The sequence below is a fragment of the Mauremys mutica genome, chromosome 3, assembly GCF_020497125.1.
Source record: "Mauremys mutica isolate MM-2020 ecotype Southern chromosome 3, ASM2049712v1, whole genome shotgun sequence".
NCBI lineage: Eukaryota > Metazoa > Chordata > Testudines > Geoemydidae > Mauremys > Mauremys mutica.
The window spans coordinates 110,229,477-110,248,920 of NC_059074.1; the positions used below are offsets into that span (position 1 = coordinate 110,229,477).

Here is a 19,444-nt window from a genome sequence, read left to right on the forward strand (position 1 = left end):
TAAAAGCATGAGGTGTTAAGGCTCAGTTAGGAATGATAATGAAGAACTTCTTGGAAGGAAGAGAAAAAAGGGAGCAAGGGATTAGCACACTGAATAGCTTTACAATAAAAGGCAACGAAGTCTGGTTTGGTGGATAGGAAGAATGCGGTGGACATAATATATTGGACTTTAACAAGGCTTTTGACACAGTCCCACATGACATTATCATAAGTAAGCTGGAGAAATGCAGGCTTGGTGGAACTACCATTAAATGGATACGTAATTGGTTAACCAACCGCAAACAAAGAGTAACTATTAATGGAATGATGTCAGGTTGGAAAGAGGTCTCAAGCAGGGTCCCACAGGTATCTGTTCTGGGTCCGGTGTTATATAACATCTTTATTAATGACCTGTAGAGAGAGCACACTAATCAGATTTGCAAAGGACACAAAGCTAGGCAGGGCTGCAAACACTTTAGAGGACAGAGCTAAAGTTCAAAGGGATCTTGATAAACTGGAGAACTGGGCTATAGACAATAAAATGAAATTCAGCACATCAGAGTCTGAAGGCAGAAAGAGCAGTAGAGGAAGATGCCTGCTGGCTGAGAGCTTGAGCAAGGGCCAGAGGCAGCTGAAGGCAGGGGCAGCAGCAGAGGAACTTACCCGCTGACATCTCCAAGCCTGGAGAGCTGGACCCCAGAGGAACAGTGATAGGGTCAGGGGGACTAAGAAATGCTCCCCTGACAAGGGCACTTCCAACAGAAAGGCTTCGGAGGTCCTCACTGGGAAAAGTGGGATTGCACTCTAGCCAGAAGGGTTGGGGTAGCTGTCCTGGCAGAGGGTTGGAAGAGGATGGATAGGGAGCCTAAGCACGGTAGAAGACACCACCCCAGGGAGACAGTGATCTCCCAGCAGAGAGGCTGTGGCGGTTCCCACCAAGAAGAGTACAGTTTTAAGGACTATACACACTGAGCATGTTATGAACTATGCTTTGGAACTTTTGTTAAAGACTATTTGCACTATATTTGGTAATGAACTGCTCTTCAGGAGGGGTATTGTTTAAACAGAGAGTCTGAAGTGAAGTCCTCTGGGTTACCTGAGAGGGGAAACAGATATATGCTGCAGCACAGCAGGTGCACCTCACAGAAGGGTCTGTCTTCTCGTAAAGGGTCTCCCACCTCTCAAGAGAGTGCCCTTACCTATGAGATATGGGATATTTTTACTGGGGCAGGGCACCTCCCACAATCTCTCCTGCTGAAGCTGTTCTACTGTGGATAAAGAAAAAGTGATTTGAGCAGGAGGACCAGACCCAGAGTCTTCTGCCTCCCAGGTGGGTGCCCTAACCATTGGATTAGAGCAGTGGTTCTCAACCTATTTATCATTCTAGGACGCATATGCGACCCACAAAGTGTTAACTGGGCCGCAGGCTGAGAATCACAGTGCCCCCACCTAAAACCCGCACAAACCCCTATGCTCAGCGCCCTCCGCCCAGAGACCCCCTCCACAGAGTGAGGCCAGGAGCGGACAGGCATGGAGCCAAACCCAGACCCTACTGTGCGGGGACCCAGACCCGACCTGTGCAGGGCTGGGCTGCCCAGACCCAGCTATGGCGGGGCCAGGCAGCAGCCGGCTGCCCAGATCCTGCCGTATGGCAGGGCAGACAGGAGCCCAAAGCCCGCGGTGGGGTGGGGTGTCACTGGGAGCCTGGAGCCTGCCGCACGGCAGGGCAGCTGGGAACCCATGGCCTTTAGCACACAGCTGAGCTCGGCTGCAGCTGTGTGCTAATTGGGCCGCATGTGGCCCACGAACTGAGAACCACTGGATTAGAGTGTCATTTTCCCTTTCTCTGGCCCAATGACCATTTAAGTATTTATCCACAGTGGAAAAGTCTTTGGGCCAGACAGAGAAAATGACTCTGTAATCCTGTGGTTCAGGACACGTGAGGTAGGAGACTCAGGGTCCAGCCCTCCTGCTCCAATCACTCTTTTTATCCACAGTGTTTCAACTTTAACAGGAGACAGTGATGGAGAGGTCCTCCTCCACATCAGAATATCCCTTAGCTGTGTTATTAGAGCACTCCCCTGAGAGGTGGGAAACCATTGTTCAAATCCTCTGGCAGAGATACGGGGGTGTTCTAATCACTGGGCTAAAAGTTGTAAGGTAGGCACCTCCTCCTCTGGCTATTTTGCATGATATAAGGCAGGTGCCTAATTCATTCTTCCAAGAAACTACACAGGTGCTTACGCTGCCTGAGTCCAAGACTCAGGACCTCATTAGTGGATTACTAGCAGAGATAGGCACCTAAGTCTAGGATTGCTATCTCAAAATGAGGAGAAGCTTAGGTCCCACCTCTCTTGCCAAGTTTTCCCAATGGCTAGCTTAAGCAGTCCCCAGCCTAGCATTCTGGCTTTTGTGGATCACAGTCTAAGGTACCTATCTCCCTCATTCACTGTATAGGAGCCTAAATGCCTAACTCAATCTTGTGGATCAGTGTCATTCTAGTGATTTTGTAGGCACCTAAAAGTTAGGTGCTGCAACACTGAATGTTGTTTCAGGACCAAAGTCCCTTTGTGGATCTGTCCCACAGTGATCAATACTGGAGTCAAAAGATTTCTTTTGCATACTCTTACAACACCACAATACATAAATTGTTTGGGGTATTATTTTTCTTCCTGCCTTCATGCCCTTTTTTTTTTTTTTGGATACTTTGTATTCTAGACAAACAATTTAGGCCCCAATACTACAATGACAAAGTCAACTGGCCTCCTCATGGGTGTAAGGGTCTGCCCATACAGAACGTATTACAGAATCAGGGCCTTATATTATAAACTTCTTGGAGCTGCCCAACTATGTATTTTATAAAGCACAGGTGCAAATAGTGAGGCTACATAATTAATATTAGGGGCAGAGTAGTTTTGCCTTCTTCTATAGCATGAGCAACCACCACTGGAGAGAGGTTACCAGCTGTGATGGACTGATGCTCTCATCTGGTAAGCACAAATTCTATATTGATTCCATGAGTAAGAAAGTGATATTTTAAAAAATATATATCTAAGGCAGCAGGGATGGCTTCAGCATCATGTGAATGGAAAGAAATAAGAGGACCTGGAGAGAAGAAAGACTAGAGTTCTTTCTGAAAGTGAAACTTTGACATCCAGTAAAAGAAGTGGCAAAGTTAGCATGTGGATTAGCAAGACTACAACTTGTCAGTGCTAATGATAAATTAGCCCATTGGTTGCTAAAGTTCAACAAATAAAAGAGCTCAATAAATCCCTGTCTCTTAGGGTACATCCATACTGCAATAGAGGACTCACAGCACAATCTAGGCTGGCCCAGGTTAGCTGACTTGGGCTAGTGGGGCTCAGGATGTGGGGCCATAAAATTGCAGCGTAGACATTGGTCCGAGTCCCAGTGTCTATACTATCATTTTATAGCACCACAGCCCAAGCCTCACAAGCCTGAGTCAGCTGACCCAGGTCAGCCGCAGGTCTTTTACTGCATGTAGACATACCCTTATTGTCAGATACTCAGCCGTGGGTACTTTTGACTTAAAATCCCAGATGGTTTCAACACTTTAAATTTATTAACATGAGACTAGTACATGATGAAAAACAGATTAAGTTTTTATGTAAAACAATATTTAGTACAATCGAATATATACGGTCCACACATTTCTTATTTGTGCTCTTCAATAATGTAATCACACAGATACTCATATTTTCAAACATTTTAGTCAGGGAAAAATAGCTGTATTTACTGTATAAATGGATCATTTAAAAAGCTTTGTTAAAGCCTTCCTCCACACTATTCATGCATAATGAATATTCAATATTACCCATCATACCATTTTAAAATGTGATTCAATAAACATGTATAACAAATTACATCTCAATGCCTTTAATTCTCAGAAAGACCGGGGTGCTAAATGTTCTGTGATGTTCTATTTCTTGGTAGACCCTATGTTTCAAATTAATCTTCTGTCAGACATGGGAGGTTGTGGCTTTCAGCATTTTAGCCATTTTACCCACCACAGTGGTGTTTCTTTCAGGTTCTAAAATACTCTCACTGTTACTGTACAGTTTTCAGAGGAACCTTTTTTAAAGGTTGAATATTTAAATTTTTACATTTATAATTTGGTATCACTTCTCAAAAATAAAGGCTTTTTCTCCTCCTCTTGTCTAGATTTATGGGAAACATATTTACGTTCGTATTTGGTTACAAAAGCAGACTACACCCTGCAAAAACTAAAGGGCTTATTCTTCCTGAGAAACCTGAGACATAATATATCCAGATGCCATTTAATTTCTGAAGAGTTATGTCACATGTGCGCCCAGGTATTGATGCAAGAACAAACCCCAGAGTGCTGACCCTTAAACTGAATAAATATATGAACAGCATGTTGCATTTACATGCTTTATTCTCATTGGATTTTACAGCACAAAACTATTTTTCATCCCTTGGAGAAGGCTAGCTCAATTTTGGAAAGCCTAAGGGCTGCAAGTCTACTGAAGCAACAAGTAGTAGTTTGAAGTATTTGTATTATAACATACACAGGAATAGCCTATTATAAATGATAGCTCTGTTAAAGCAAACAAAATAAAGATCTCTACAAGTTACCCAGAAGGACCCAGTTAATTCTACAATCTCTGTTTAGGACCACCACAAAGGTTTACAAATGACATATTTTGCCTTAGTATTTAACTTGGTAGATTTCAGTGAGTTTTGCTAAATAACTGGAGCTGGGGATTTTGTTTATTTTATTAAGCACTGATTCTGTGCTTGCCATTATGCGAGACACAGACAATCCCTACCCCTCAGGATCCCAAAATCAATTAAAAGATCTGAATGAGACAAAATGCACTAGGGGAAGTTTTAAAAAAAAAAAATCAAAGTTAAGTCTTCCCCTTATAAAATGCAGGGTGGGAGAGGGCATGTGTCTTACTTTAGTTTTTGTGGGCCTCCCCACAGAAGCAATCCTATTGGAAAGAGCACAGGCCTGGCTGGACACTTGGACTGGAAAGGTGTTCCAATCAAAGATACAGAAGGAAATGAAGCAGAAATGAAAGGGAAAGGCAACAAGATAGCATTTGGGGCAGAGCAAAAAAACCCTTTTAAATAAAACTCCCCTGGAACACAACCTATAAAAAAAAAGAAGTTCCTTAAAATACAAATTAATATATTCTGGCATTCCAGGCAAATGGACACAGAAAACTTTTGGTGCTCTGAACTTATGCTTTAATTCAGCACTTAGATACCAAAGGGGTAATGGAAATGTGATTAAAAAAATAAATGGAATTGTAGATAAAGATAAACCTGTGCAGGGTCTTTTAGGAAAAAAAATGGGAAGTTTAACCTTTAATACTTCAACTTCAAGAGCTGTAGTATGATACACAATAAGCCCCAACCCACACCCAAAAAGACATTGTGATAATTACCTGATTTCCAAGTCCCCATGTTCCCTTTTTTATTAAGCTGTATGATTTTAGTTAAATGGTGTGAACATTAGTCATAAAAGTGAGAGGGTGATTACTTTGTCTAGAGCAGCAATCTTTCTGATAGAATCTACCAGTAACCTTTCATACTGGATTCAGAACTAGTGTTTTATCCCACATGCAGAACATCTTTGTCTTTCCCCTACCCAAGTCCCCTGTCCACACATTTCTCTAGATTATTTTGTCTCTGATAACCAAAATCCATTAGTGGTCTGGAGAGAAGCATGGTGTGGTCAAGGCACTAGACTGGGAACAAAGGATATCTGGATCAGTTCCTGGTTCTGCTAGAGACTTCGCATGTGATCATGGACAAACCTGGTACCCACATAATTTTATTGAATCTTTTCATTGACGGCAATGGGCACTGGATTGGGACCATAACCTCTTTGCCTCAGTTTCCCATCGGTAAAATGAAAATACTTCCACCTTCCCTATCTCAGAAAGGTGTTATGAAGATAAATTACTGTCGGGTGGGGGGGGGGTCAGATATTTATGGTGGTGAAGACTATGTATTTACTGACAAAGACAGTTGTCATAACAGACAAAAATGCTGTATACTTCTTGCCTTTTCCTTAAAAATATCATTGAACTAAAGAAAAACAGTTCTGCAGTAACATTCAACTGCATGATGGATAGATTATGTTACCTGGAATTATAAAGTTGTAGTATTTTTCCATTAGTTTCTGAATCAGCTGGTTGGCCTTTTTTATTCTCCCACCTCCATCACTGAGAAATTCTGATTTGCTTAAACCAGCTTCCAGAAGGTAAATTCCAACCTGTGAAACATATTTGCAAGAAATTAAAATGATTAAGGAATTAAAATAGAATTAGAGAACAAAAACAAAATCCAGAACAATGCCACATTTGGCAAATTTTGAAGACTGGTGGCTATGGATAGAGTTAATCTCTTAACCCCCTGCAAAATTTTAGTATGCCACACTTAGGAACTCAGATGGTTTGTAAATTCATTTTAAGTGATCTTAATGTGTAATGAACACATTTCAAAAACACTGAAAATATGTATGCAGATAACCACTGAAGAGTACACTTTGCACTGTATTCTAGAAGTGTGTGGTGGGACCTGGACTTGTCAAATGTTTACCTAACTTTCTATTTTATGGTACCAAACACAAAATGAGCTATTTTTATTTGAAAATCCCTCTTAAAATAAACTGCATGAACAAATACCTTTAATGCTTGATCTTCTCTAGGTCTTTGATAAAGTCCAATTACCTTCTTCTTTTGCAACCATCTCAAGTCTTCTAACATTTCACTATTGAGGGATGATTCCACCAATATGCCCTCTTCATAATCACCAAGACTTTCTTTTTCCTCCTCACCCCCCTCTTCTCCACTTCTTGTATGAACACAGATTTGCAGCTGATCACCAGAATCTGCTCTCATCAAAGTAAAACTCCTTTTATGGATCTTCTCAATAAGAATTTTCTGAGGAAGAAGCTGAAGAACAAATTCTCCAAGTAAAGCTTTCCAGGAATTGTCTGAATGGTAAGGCGAGACTACAATATTTAGCTGTACAGATATAGAGGTCAAGATAGAGCAAGAGTCTTCTCCGTCATCTGTTGAGAAACCCACTGACTTTGATCCTCTGTTTTCTCTGTAAGCCAGTCCTTCATCAATGCTATCATCATCTATAACAAAGGATACAGAAGAGGTGCTTGGACCTGGAACAGGGTGGTCTTCATCCATGTTATCATCCAATAGTATTACCTCATTCCTTCGGTCTTCATGCATATTCCAACAGAGTTGCTTCTTTTTCTCCTCATCCATCCTCAGTGGAGGCGCACGCTTTCGACGATTACTCATCTTGCTATTTTGCTGGCAGTGTCCCAATCTCTGTAAAATGGACTAATATTAGTCAATGGTAGATAACACTAAATAGATACCCACATAAATCTTTTATTGTGCTATAGCTGAAGAGTCTGCAGAAGTCACATTAGTTACAACTCTGCTCATTAGGGGTTCTACAGATGGCTCAAAGTGTCTATTCAGTTTTATAAAACACTCTTTTGTTCCTGCCCCAAGAAGTCTCACAAACAAAGCCATGTAAAAAGATGTGTCTTAAGCAATTGATCTCTTAAAACCACCATATTTTAATCAGAAAAAGGAACTCACTCATTTCTTCTGCCTAGTTCAATCATCATCCAAAAACTTTCTAGTCACCACCACTTATTTTTTCAAATGAAGATAACACCTGGACTACTTTTTCCTCTTGAACAAAATGTTTCTTGGACGTTATAATTAAACAGTAAGACAGACCATGGAAACTGCAAAGTGAAAGAAGGTTACACAAAAGGCTTGAAAAATCCACTCTCCTACGGTAAGCAGGAAGCTTTCCCTAGCAAATGGGGAGCCTACATATCAACAATTTTAATACCATTTAAGAATTTGGGATTTTTTTTTTTAATAGTCCTTGTGATTACATAGACAATTTTCCAAATGCAAACTGATTTAAACCTATGCAGCGCTGTCACCTGGAATCTGTAGTCTAACAGTTCAATGAGTCTGCTGCTGCTTTTAGTTTTGCCATACAGCAACAGATTGAAATTAAGAAGACTGAGCAGTTTCACTGCAGTTATTCAGAATTCCGTGGACAGTTGTGAAAATGTCAGGGATCATATTAATTTCACACTGCTGCTGCTGAAGAGAACTATGAGCAGAAGCAGAGGAAAGTGTTATCCCTGGAAAGCAGAGGCCAATCCACTTGTAACAGCCTGTGGGTTCCAAAGAAGGAGAAGAGACAAAAAGTTTCTTATAACTTCAAGCACCCAAAGTGGGATGTAGTTTCAAATTTATCCAGCACATACTAGACAGAGGATGACAGAATATAAAATATGGTTTGGAGCCTGAGCTTCTCAGTAGGCTGTTGTCCCGGTACATCCCTGGTGATGTCATTCTAGTCTTAATACCTATCACTGGTTAGCAGCTTTAGCACCGCACCCCCATCTCCCGCCCCCCAGTTAATAAGTGATTGATACATTTTTTTCCAAGGCCTAGGAATACTCTTCTCTTGAAGTAGCTTGCACAACAGTCCTTAGCAGTTTGTTGGTGCAACTAAACCCAGATTCAGCAAAGAATTTCGGAATATGCATAACTCTAAGAACACTTGTAGTCCCAATGACTTCAGTGGAACTACCCGTGCTTACGTGCTTTGCTGAATCTGAACTTTGAAGCACAGAGGTTATTTTACACATAATCCTACTAGTCAATAACTTACATATGGTAAATACAGTACATGGAACATGAGGAACATTAAGGATCAATGGTCACAATAAATGCAATCAGTTCTCAGAAGTTAGTAACTATATATTCAAAAAAGTAGTTGTTAAAATACTGGATTTTCAAAAAAAATAGTTAGAGAGACTTAGATTAGCTCAGCAAAACACTTGAGCTCAGCAAAAGGTTCAAAATAATTACCTTGTATAATTTCAATTTCATTTGCCAGGAATGATCGGCCAAATTAACAGATCTATACCTCCTGTATGAAAATTGCTACTGAAATACAATAGCAAAGAAGCAGATATGCTAAACTACTCATTATATAGTCACGGGTCCCAAGGCTACGGAGGGGTTAGCTCTGGAATGAGCCAGAACATTTCCAGAAATTCTTCAAGACCTTCTCTTCTTGAATTTGACACAGTAAGAGATTCACAGGCCTGACATACAATACCCTAAAGTTTTGTCTTAATCAAATAATCTAACTCTTCAGCAGCTACATTTTCCTAAAGGAAGCTAGCTGTAAGATGTTTGTAGACCTGCTCCCTCTGATCACATGGCCCACATTTTATGTTTCTCTGCTAAACATTCTCATTGCAGCTCCTGATCATTCATCATTCACAACAGCAGCACAAGGAACTGCAAAAACATACCGCCATTTAGAGTCTGGAGTTTCAACAGTTTCATAATTGAATTGTATGAAAGGAGTAAGTGACAAAATAAGCACTCTAGGGTAATAAAAGGAGACAACTTACAGTCTCATTCACAAAGCAATATCTCTTTTCAAGTTATAAGCACATGGTACTGCTCTTCAACTGGATGTCTCACGATGAAGGAGCAACAGAGAATACTATGTGCAACTATATCTGAACCCTTCCCATACCATCAAACATTGCTTAAGATACAAGCATGGCTCTGCCGTCCCTGAACACAATGGCTACCTTGTTCTGTTCCTACAACTTTTTTTTTGTTTTAACACAAGAATAGATTATTGGTCCATCACTCAACCCCCAAATTGGAGGACCAGTGGACTGCTTTTTGTATGGTCCCTATCCTCTGACTGGTCCAACTTGGATAGCCCTGCCAGAAGAGTAAATCCTGCTGGCATAGAGGGAACACTACTTGTGACCCTGAGAGCTAATTTTTCCCCAGTCGTGTAGAATGAATTTTGTTATGTGCACCAAAATGGAGGTGAAGTGTGTCACAACACCTTCATATCAGTGCACATAACAAAATTCATGTGGTGGGGGTGGGGCCAAGAGGTTCGGAGTGTGGGAGGGGGCTCGGGGCTGGGGAAGAGGGTTGAGATGCAGGGGTGTGAGGATTCTGGCTGGCGGTGTGGGCTCTTGGGTGGGGCCGGGGATGAGGGGTTTGGTGTGCAGGAGGGTGCTCCGGGGCTACAGCAGGGAGAAAGGACTCCCCCAGCTCTCTCTCCCTGCAGCAGCACCTCGGCTAGGGGAGAGAAGCGCCCCTCGGCTCAGGCCACAGTATAGGTACTCCTCCCCCAGCCCCAGCAGGCCCAGGCCTGGTCTGCCCTGGTTTCAGGGCTGGGCCACCCGGGTTCAGGCTGGGGTAGAGGCGCCCCAACCGAGGCAGGTCTGGGCCATGGCATAGTTGGGGCAGGGGGCTGTCCCAGCCATGGCAGGTTGGAGGCCAGGCTAGGTTGGGGCTAGGGGAGGGGCACCCCTCCCCTGGCTGCAGCAGGTCCCCGGGTGGGTTCCCTGAGCACCTGCATGGCGCTAAATTCCCTGTAAACTGCGCAGCAGCCTATTTAAGTCAGAGGCACTCACCACATTAAGGTTTAGTCCCCAGAGAAGGATCTTTGCAGGTATATTTGCATAAAATCATGATTAATTTTGGAAACTGGATGAAATAATCAAAATATGGCCTATGAGGAAAGATTGAAAAAATTGGGTTTGCTTAGAGTTTGAGAAGAGAAGACTGAGTGGGGACATGACAACAGTCTTCAGGTACATAAAAGGTTGTTATAAAGAGGCGGGTGATAAACTGTTCTCCTTAACCACCAAGAACAGTCCAAGAAGAAATGGATTTAAATTGTGGCAAGGGAGGTTTAGGTTAGACAGAGGAAAAAATTCCTAACTGTAAGGGTAGTTAAGCACTGGAACAAATTACCATGGGAGGCTGTGGAATCTCCATCACTGGAGGTTTTTAAGAACAGGTTAGACAAACACCCACGAAAGTTAATGCTCCAATACGTCTGTTAGTCTATAAAGTGCCACAGGACTCTTTGCTGCTTTTACAGATCCAGACTAACACGGCTACCCCTCTGATTCTAGATAATATGTTATCCTGCATCAGTGCAGGAGACTTGACTTGATAACTTAACTAGGTCCCTCCCAGTCTTGCATTTTAATGAAGAGTAGTATGCCTGTCTAAATGAATAGGTAATGCTGGAAAAGACCACCTGAAGATTTTCAGTAAGAATTTTTGATTTATAGTATGTTCTCTAATCCAATTTCTATTAAAATCAATAGGAGTCTTCACTTCACTGGGAACTGGGGTAAGCTCTTTGTGGGGGACTTGGCAATAGTGCATGATCCTAAAAAAACTGACTTCAGTAGGCATTCAAGACATGGAACAATAGCAAGATGTGACTGCCTTTTCATTAAACTGACTGATATGCAGATATATTAGTAAACATCTCATCATATATATTACACTTTACATAATGTACTGTTACACAGGATGCACACAAAATAGATTTAGTCTTATCCTCACTTTTCAAAATTATAGACAAACATTGAAAAGTTTCAGACACTTAAATATTATACTGTTCTGTGATTATTGATATATATCGATTTCAGTTACAACACAGAATACAAAGTGTACAGTGTTTATTTTAAATTTATTTTGGATTACAAATATTTGTGCTGTAAAAAATACAAAAGAAAGTCTTTTTCAAGTCACCTAAAACAAGTACTGTAATGTAACCTCTTTATCATGAAAGTTGAACTTACAAATGTAGAATTATGTACAAAAAATAACTGCATTCAAAAATAAAACCATGTAAAACTTTAGAGCGTACAAGTCCACTCAGTCCTACTTCTTGTTCGGCCAATCGCTCAGACAAACAAGTTTGTTAACATTTGCAGGAGATAATGCTGCCAGTTCTTGTTTTCAATGTTACCTGAAAGTGAGAACTGACATTTGCATGGAACTGTTGTAGCAGGTGTTGCAAGATATTTACGTGCCAAATGAGCTAAAGATTCATATGTCTCTTCATCTTCAACCACCATTCCAGAGGACGTGTCCATGCTGATGACAGGTTTTGCTCGACAACGATCCAAAGCAGTGCGGACCCCCACATGTTCAGTTTCATCATTTGAGTCAGATGCCACCAGCAGAAGGTTGATTTTCTTTTTTGATGGTTCAGGTGCTGTAGTTTCCACACTGGAGTGTTGCTCTTTTAAGACTTCTGAAAGCATGCTCCACACCTCGTCTCCCTCAGATTTTGGAAGGCACTTCAGATTCTTAAACTTGGGTTGAGTGCTGTAGCTATCTTTAGAAATCTCACATTGGTACCTTCTTTGCGTTTTGTCAAATCTGCAGTGAAAGTGTTCTTAAAACGAACAACATGTGTTGGGTCATCATCCAAGACTCCTATAACATGAAATACATGGCAGAATGCAGGTAAAACAGAGCAGGAGTCATACTATTCTCCTCCAACGCATTGAGTTAAAATTTAATCAACTCATATTTTTAAGAAGCAGCAAAGAATCCTGTGGCACCTTATAGACTAACAGACGTTTTGCAGCATGAGCTTTCGTGGGTGAATACCCACTTCTTCGGATGCAAGCAGTGGAAATTTCCAGGGGCAGGTGTGTATATAAGCAAGCAAGAAGCAAGCTAGAGGTAACGAGGTTAGATCAATCAGGGAGGATGAGGCCCTGTTCCAGCAGCTGAGGTGTGAAAACCAAGGGAGGAGAAACTGGTTCTGTAATTGGCAAGGCATTCACAGTCTTTGTTTAGTCCTGAGCTGATGGTGTTAAATTTGCAGATGAACTGGAGCTCAGCAGTTTCTCTTTGAAGTCTGGTCCTAAAGTTTTTTTGCTGTAGGATGGCCACCTTAAGATCTGCTATTGTGTGGCCAGGGAAGCTGAAGTGTTCTCCTACAGGTTTTTGTATATTGACATTCCTAATGTCTGATTTGTGTCCATTTATCCTTTTCCTTAGAGACTGTCCAGTTTGGCCGATGTACATAGCAGAGGGGCATTGCTGGCATATATTACATTGGTGGACGTGCAGGTGAATGAACCGGTGATGGTGTGGCTGATCTGGTTAGGTCCTGTGATGGTGTTGCTGGTGTAGATATGTGGGCAGAGTTGGCATCGAGGTTCGTTGCATGGGTTGGTTCCTGAGCTAGAGTTACTATGGTGCGGTGTGCAGTTGCTGGTGAGAATATGCTTCAGGTTGGCAGGTTGTCTGTGGGCGAGGACTGGCCTGCCACCCAAGGCCTGTGAAAGTGTGGGATCATTGTCCAGGATGGGTTGTAGATCCCTGATGATGCGTTGGAGGGGTTTAAGCTGGGGACTGTATGTGATGACCAGTGGAGTCCTGTTGGTTTCTTTCTTGGGTTTGTCTTGCAGTAGGAGGCTTCTGGGTGGGAGGGTAACTGTGTATCACCAACAGCACAAGAAGAAGAACTCCACATGGACTCCTCCTGAGGGTCGAAATGACAGTCTGGACCTATACATTGAATGCTTCCGCCGACGTGCACAGGCAGAAATTGTGGAAAAACAACATCGCTTGCCTCACAACCTAAGTCGTGCAGAACGCAATGCCATCCACAGCCTCAGAAACCATCCTGACATTATAATCAAAGAGGCTGATAAAGGAGGTGCTGTTGTCATCATGAACAGGTCTGACTACCAAAAGGAGGCCGCCAGACAACTCTCCAATACCAAATTTTACAGGCTACTTCCCTCAGATCCCACTGAGGAATACACTAAGAAACTGCACCATCTACTCAGGACACTCCCTACACTAACACCGGAACAAATCAACATACCCTTAGAACCCCGACCAGGGTTATTCTATCTACTACCTCAAGATCCACAAACCCGGAAATCCTGGACGCCCCATCATCTCTGGCATTGGAACTCTCACTGAAGGACTGTCTGGATATGTGGACTCTCTACTCAGACCCTATGTTACCAGCACTCCCAGCTATCTCCGTGACACCACTGATTTCCTGAGGAAACTACAATGCATTGGTGACCTTCCAGAAAACACCATCCTAGCCACCATGGATGTAGAGGCTCTCTACACAAACATCCCACACACTGATGGAATACAAGCTGTCAGGAACAGTATCCCTGATGATGCCACAGCACAACTGGTTGCTGAGCTCTGTGCCTTTATCCTCACACACAACTATTTCAAATTTAATGACAATATATATCTCCAGATCAGTGGCACCGCTATGGGCACCCGCATGGCCCCACAATATGCCAATATTTTTATGGCCGACCTGGAACAACGCTTCCTCAGCTCCCGTCCACTCACGCCCCTTCTCTACCTACGCTACATTGATGACATCTTCATCATCTGGACCCATGGGAAGGAGACTCTGGAAAAATTCCACCATGATTTCAACAGCTTCCACCCCTCCATCAACCTCAGCCTGGACCTATCTACACGGGAGGTCCACTTCCTAGACACCACAGTGCAAATAAGTGGTGGTCACATTAACACCACCCTATACCGAAAACCTACCGACCGCTATGCCTACCTTCACGCCTCCAGCTTCCATCCCAGGCACACCACAAGATCCATTGTCTACAGCCAAGCACTGAGGTACAACCGTATCTGCTCTAACCCCGCAGACAGAGACCAACACCTAGAAAATCTCCACCAAGCATTCTCAAGACTACAGTACCCACACGAGGAAATAAGGAAACAGATCAACAGAGCCAGATGTGTACCCAGAAGCCTCCTACTGCAAGACAAACCCAAGAAAGAAACCAACAGGACTCCACTGGCCATCACATACAGTCCCCAGCTTAAACCCCTCCAACGCATCATCAGGGATCTACAACCCATCCTGGACAATGATCCCACACTTTCACAGGCCTTGGGTGGCAGGCCAGTCCTCGCCCACAGACAACCTGCCAACCTGAAGCATATTCTCACCAGCAACTGCACACCGCACCATAGTAACTCTAGCTCAGGAACCAACCCATGCAACAAACCTCGATGCCAACTCTGCCCACATATCTACACCAGCAACACCATCACAGGACCTAACCAGATCAGCCACACCATCACCGGTTCATTCACCTGCACATCCACCAATGTAATATATGCCATCATATGCCAGCAATCCCCCTCTGCTATGTACATCGGCCAAACTGGACAGTCTCTAAGGAAAAGGATAAATGGACACAAATTAGACATTAGGAATGTCAATATACAAAAACCTGTAGGAGAACACTTCAACCTCCCTGGCCACACAATAGCAGATTTTAAGGTGGCCATCCTACAGCAAAAAAACTTTAGGACCAGACTTCAAAGAGAAACTGCTGAGCTCCAGTTCATCTGCAAATTTAACACCATCAGCTCAGGACTAAACAAAGACTGTGAATGCCTTGCCAATTACAGAACCAGTTTCTCCTCCCTTGGTTTTCACACCTCAGCTGCTGGAACAGGGCCTCATCCTCCCTGATTGATCTAACCTCGTTACCTCTAGCTTGCTTCTTGCTTGCTTATATACACACCTGCCCCTGGAAATTTCCACTGCTTGCATCCGAAGAAGTGGGTATTCACCCACGAAAGCTCATGCTGCAAAACGTCTGTTAGTCTATAAGGTGCCACAGGATTCTTTGCTGCTTCTACAGAACCAGACTAACATGGCTACCCCTCTGATACTCCTCTGGAATGGTGGCCCAAGCATGAAGGTGCATACAAATGTTCAGCATATCTGGCATGTAAACACCTTGCTATGCCAGCTCCAAAAGTGCCATGCAAATGCCTGTTCTCACTTTCAGGTTTCATTGCAAGTAAAAAGCCAGCAGCAATATCTTCCGTAAATGTAAACAAACTTGTTTCTCTTAGGTACTGGCTGAACAAGAAGTAGGACTTGGTGGACTTGTAGGCTCTAAAGTTTTACATTGTTTTGTGTTTAAGTTCAGTTATATAAAAACAAAAAAATCTACATTTGTAAACTGCACTTTCACAATAAAAATATTGCACTACAGTACTTGTATGAGGTGAATTTAAAAATACTGTTTCTTTTATCATATTTACAGCGCAAATATTTGTAATAAAAATAATAATATGATGTGATTATGTGATATAATCTGATTAACTGAGAGCCCTAATATAAAGAGAAATCAGCAGTATCCTTTTAAAATCACTGGCATGTGAATTGGACTCTCCCATTGTACATGGTCTCAGAATCAAATTTAATCACCATTCTAAGATCCCACATACCTTTCATTATAAAGAATTTCCCCATACTTCCCCTAATAGGCAACTGCTCTTGTTGCATTCATCCAGCTGAAGGGTGTGTGATAGCAGTCTCTGAGTAATGCTTTGACATTCCACAAAATGGCCAGCATTATGTACTCAGAAAAATAGAAGCTTTCATCCTCTAACATAAATCTAAGAACACCTGAGCTCCAACAGTTGAGGAAACAATGACTGGATTTCAAATTAGACACACAATTGCATGCACACTTTTGCACACGTAGGTTAGGCAGGCAAATGACCAATGTGTATATAAAAAAAAGAGGTATCTGCATGTGCACATGGCTAGTTAAATAAGACAACATGCTAATATATACACACTATTGTACATGCAGGATTAGAAAATCTGGCACCCTTCCCCCAACTCCAATAATCAAGGTTATCTCCAAGGCTCCTGTTCAGCAACTTCATCTCCTGTCTGCCTACGGACTCTTCCCCATTCATTAAAATAAAGAAAGTAAAATCAACAAGAGTGTGACAAACATTTTTAGGCTAATATAGTATATGTAATATTATGTATATATTTGGAATCTAGTGTTCTGTTAACTCGACATTAAATATGCTTCTTCAATGTAAATGGACACTGTCAACTTAAATTTAACCCACAATTTACATTTCATACAAACAAGATGTGTATAACACCTATACACATCAACCAACCAAAATGATTTTTCATCATTAAGAGTCTAATATGAAATGTTTTTAGACTAAAACCTAAACTGTTTGAATTCCAAACATTGCACCACTAACAAAATGAAAGTGAAACTGTCTGATTATTAGTACCAATACTGAGAAAAGTGTTTTTTCTATTCTTAAAGCTTGCAAAGACAAGCTAATTGAATTTTTGGAATTCTTGCACTTAATGTGAACAACAAAGGCCAGTATTCTTCAATCAAATCCATGGAATTCTCCCTGCATGAACCAGCTGAATACAGGTCATGACGACAAACATAGTTAAAGAAATGTTTGCATCATAATTAAAGGGACACTTAAAATCATGTATGAAACAATCATGTCCACAATATGAGGCCCCAATCCCGCAAAGAAAAGTATGTGGCTAAGTCTTTGACAGATTGGGAATTTATGCAACCTACATAAAGCTAACGGATTTCTAATATACCTTCTGGATTTGCAATGATCTTTAAAACTGTGCTATATCACACTTCTTATTGTATTGGGCATGTGGTTTTTTTTGTTTTGTTTTATATCATTCCTTACAGGAGCTCAAATTTCCTAGACCAGTGGTTCTGAACCTATGGCCATGGACACCTGGGGATCCACAGACTATGTCTAAGAATTCTAAAGGAGTCTGCTGCACCTCCATTTGAAAATGTGTAGGGAAAGCCACTGTCCTACACTACGTTTTTACATTATTATTGCATGCGCCAATGTCACACATTCTAACATCTCATTTTTCCAATTTCTTCTGTAGCTGCTAGGGAGCTACTTGAAACATCAAAAGAATATGAAAGCAGAAGTTAACAGTATCTTTTGAATAATAAACACTTCTCCTCAATGGACTACTCCAAATAAAGCTATTAATGTGGAAGGAAATGTATGATATTCTGATACCTCCAAAATACTGCATTTTAGAAACTGATGAAATTTGGGCAGCACCAAGGTTACTGACATTATAACTGCACTCACCAGTGTTCCATCTTTATTTTTCCTTATTACACACTTACTGCATGAATACAGAGCAAACAGAGTTAATATTTATAAAGTAATGTACATGTGCACACCCATTTGCAAACCTAAACAAAGCACACTCATTGCCCTGAAAGAACTTCTGAAAACCCAGTTGTTCTTTGAAGCATTCCAGCTGTGAAGCTGACAGCCCCCACTCTCCTGTATAACATTACACAGTGGAACGCTATTTTTCCGACCTAACTGGGACTGGGGCCAGATCGGATAAACAAACCTTCAGATAAACAGAAGAATGGGTGGGGGATTTCGGGGCTGCCAGCCTGAGCCCCGCCACCCGCGACTTACAGCGTCAAATTCCCTTACTCTATTCCAGTGTGCGCGCCAGGGGTGGGTTGGTTAATCCGGGGAGAGCCAGATAACGGGTAAATTGGGGTCCTACTGTATTGCCACGTTCCCATTCAATGTGCCCTTTGGGGCAGGGACACTTATGTGCAATGGTCTGCTCCCCCTTCTCTAAAGCACCGCGTATTCGTGCATTGCTGCAGAAACAAGGGGCCCTCGTCCCGAAGAGCTGTCAGGCTGACTCGGACAAACACAGCACAACTAAGCGAGGTTGCAATTTATCCAAAGCGGGGGGGGGGGGGGGGGGACTGTCACCGCTTTGCTGTACCAGAAGTACCCGCTTCTTCCCAGAGACGCTGATTTATCTGGGTGCCCGGCTCAGCCCCACTCCGCGCCTGGCCTCGCCTAACCACCTGAACGTCCCCTTACCGGGGGGGGGGCGGCTCGGGGGGGGGGAGGCGAAGACACTTTTGCCATTTCACAGCACAACCGGGCACTCTGACTACGGACAGCGGGGGCGAACGGGGCGCCAGGCGCAGGCAGCCGGTGCCCAGCCGGGGGAGCCCCAGGGAGGGGCTGCTGCTGCACCGTGACACGGGGGCGCCCTGCGGGGACGGGACCCACGGCCTGGCAGGGCCCCGCCCACCCTGAACCTACCTAGGGGATGAGCAGCTCCCGCGCCGGCTCCTGCCAGCCCCTCGGGGCGCCTCCGGCGGCGGCGGCGGCGGCGGCAGCTTCCGGCCAGTCGCGCTCCTACGAGAACCACCGGCCACAGTCAACACCGGCCTTCCAGCCGCGCGCGCTCCCGACGGCACCAGAGCGCGCCCGCCCGGCGTTGGAAGGAGCCTCCTGGCTAGCAGAGCCTGCGCCAGCGGAAAGGAGCGTCCGGGCCCGCAGCTAGCGCATGCGCAATGGCCGTTCCCAAAGCAGGGGCGAGAAGTGGGCGGGGCCTCTACGCCCCATGTGGGTTCCTCGCAGCCGCGCAGCGCAGTGGCCGGGGCCCGGGAAGACGCAGAAGGGGCTGGCGGGGCTAGTCCGGGGCAGTCGGATCCAGGGGTGCTGGTGGGATGAGAAGGAGCAACCGCCGTGAAACGCCCGCAGCAACCCCCCCCCCCGCCCTCACAGGGAAACCTCAGGGCTGGGTGCCCCCTATTGCCCCTAGCCCCTGTGGGTGCCCAGGGCTCCGCACCTCCCTTTCGCCCCCCCCCAACTCCTACACAGCGCCCCTTTGCCCCAACCCCTGTACCCCGCTCCTGCGCTCAA

At 43.6% G+C, this 19,444-nt stretch overlaps 1 protein-coding gene across 1 annotated transcript in view; it reads right to left on the minus strand.

The window, feature by feature from the left end:
- The window catches only part of SHPRH (SNF2 histone linker PHD RING helicase), a 133,933-nt gene extending 114,972 nt beyond the window's left edge, over nt 1–18,961 (minus strand). Inside the window, exons 1-3 of the mRNA XM_045009684.1 lie at nt 18,839–18,961; nt 6,659–7,324; nt 6,117–6,246 (exon numbers count right to left, since the gene is read on the minus strand). Coding sequence (XP_044865619.1) covers nt 6,117–6,246; nt 6,659–7,294 — 766 coding nt within the window. The 5' untranslated portion in view covers nt 7,295–7,324; nt 18,839–18,961. The remainder of the gene's footprint in view (nt 1–6,116; nt 6,247–6,658; nt 7,325–18,838) is intronic.
- Between the last annotated feature and the right edge of the window lie 483 nt (nt 18,962–19,444).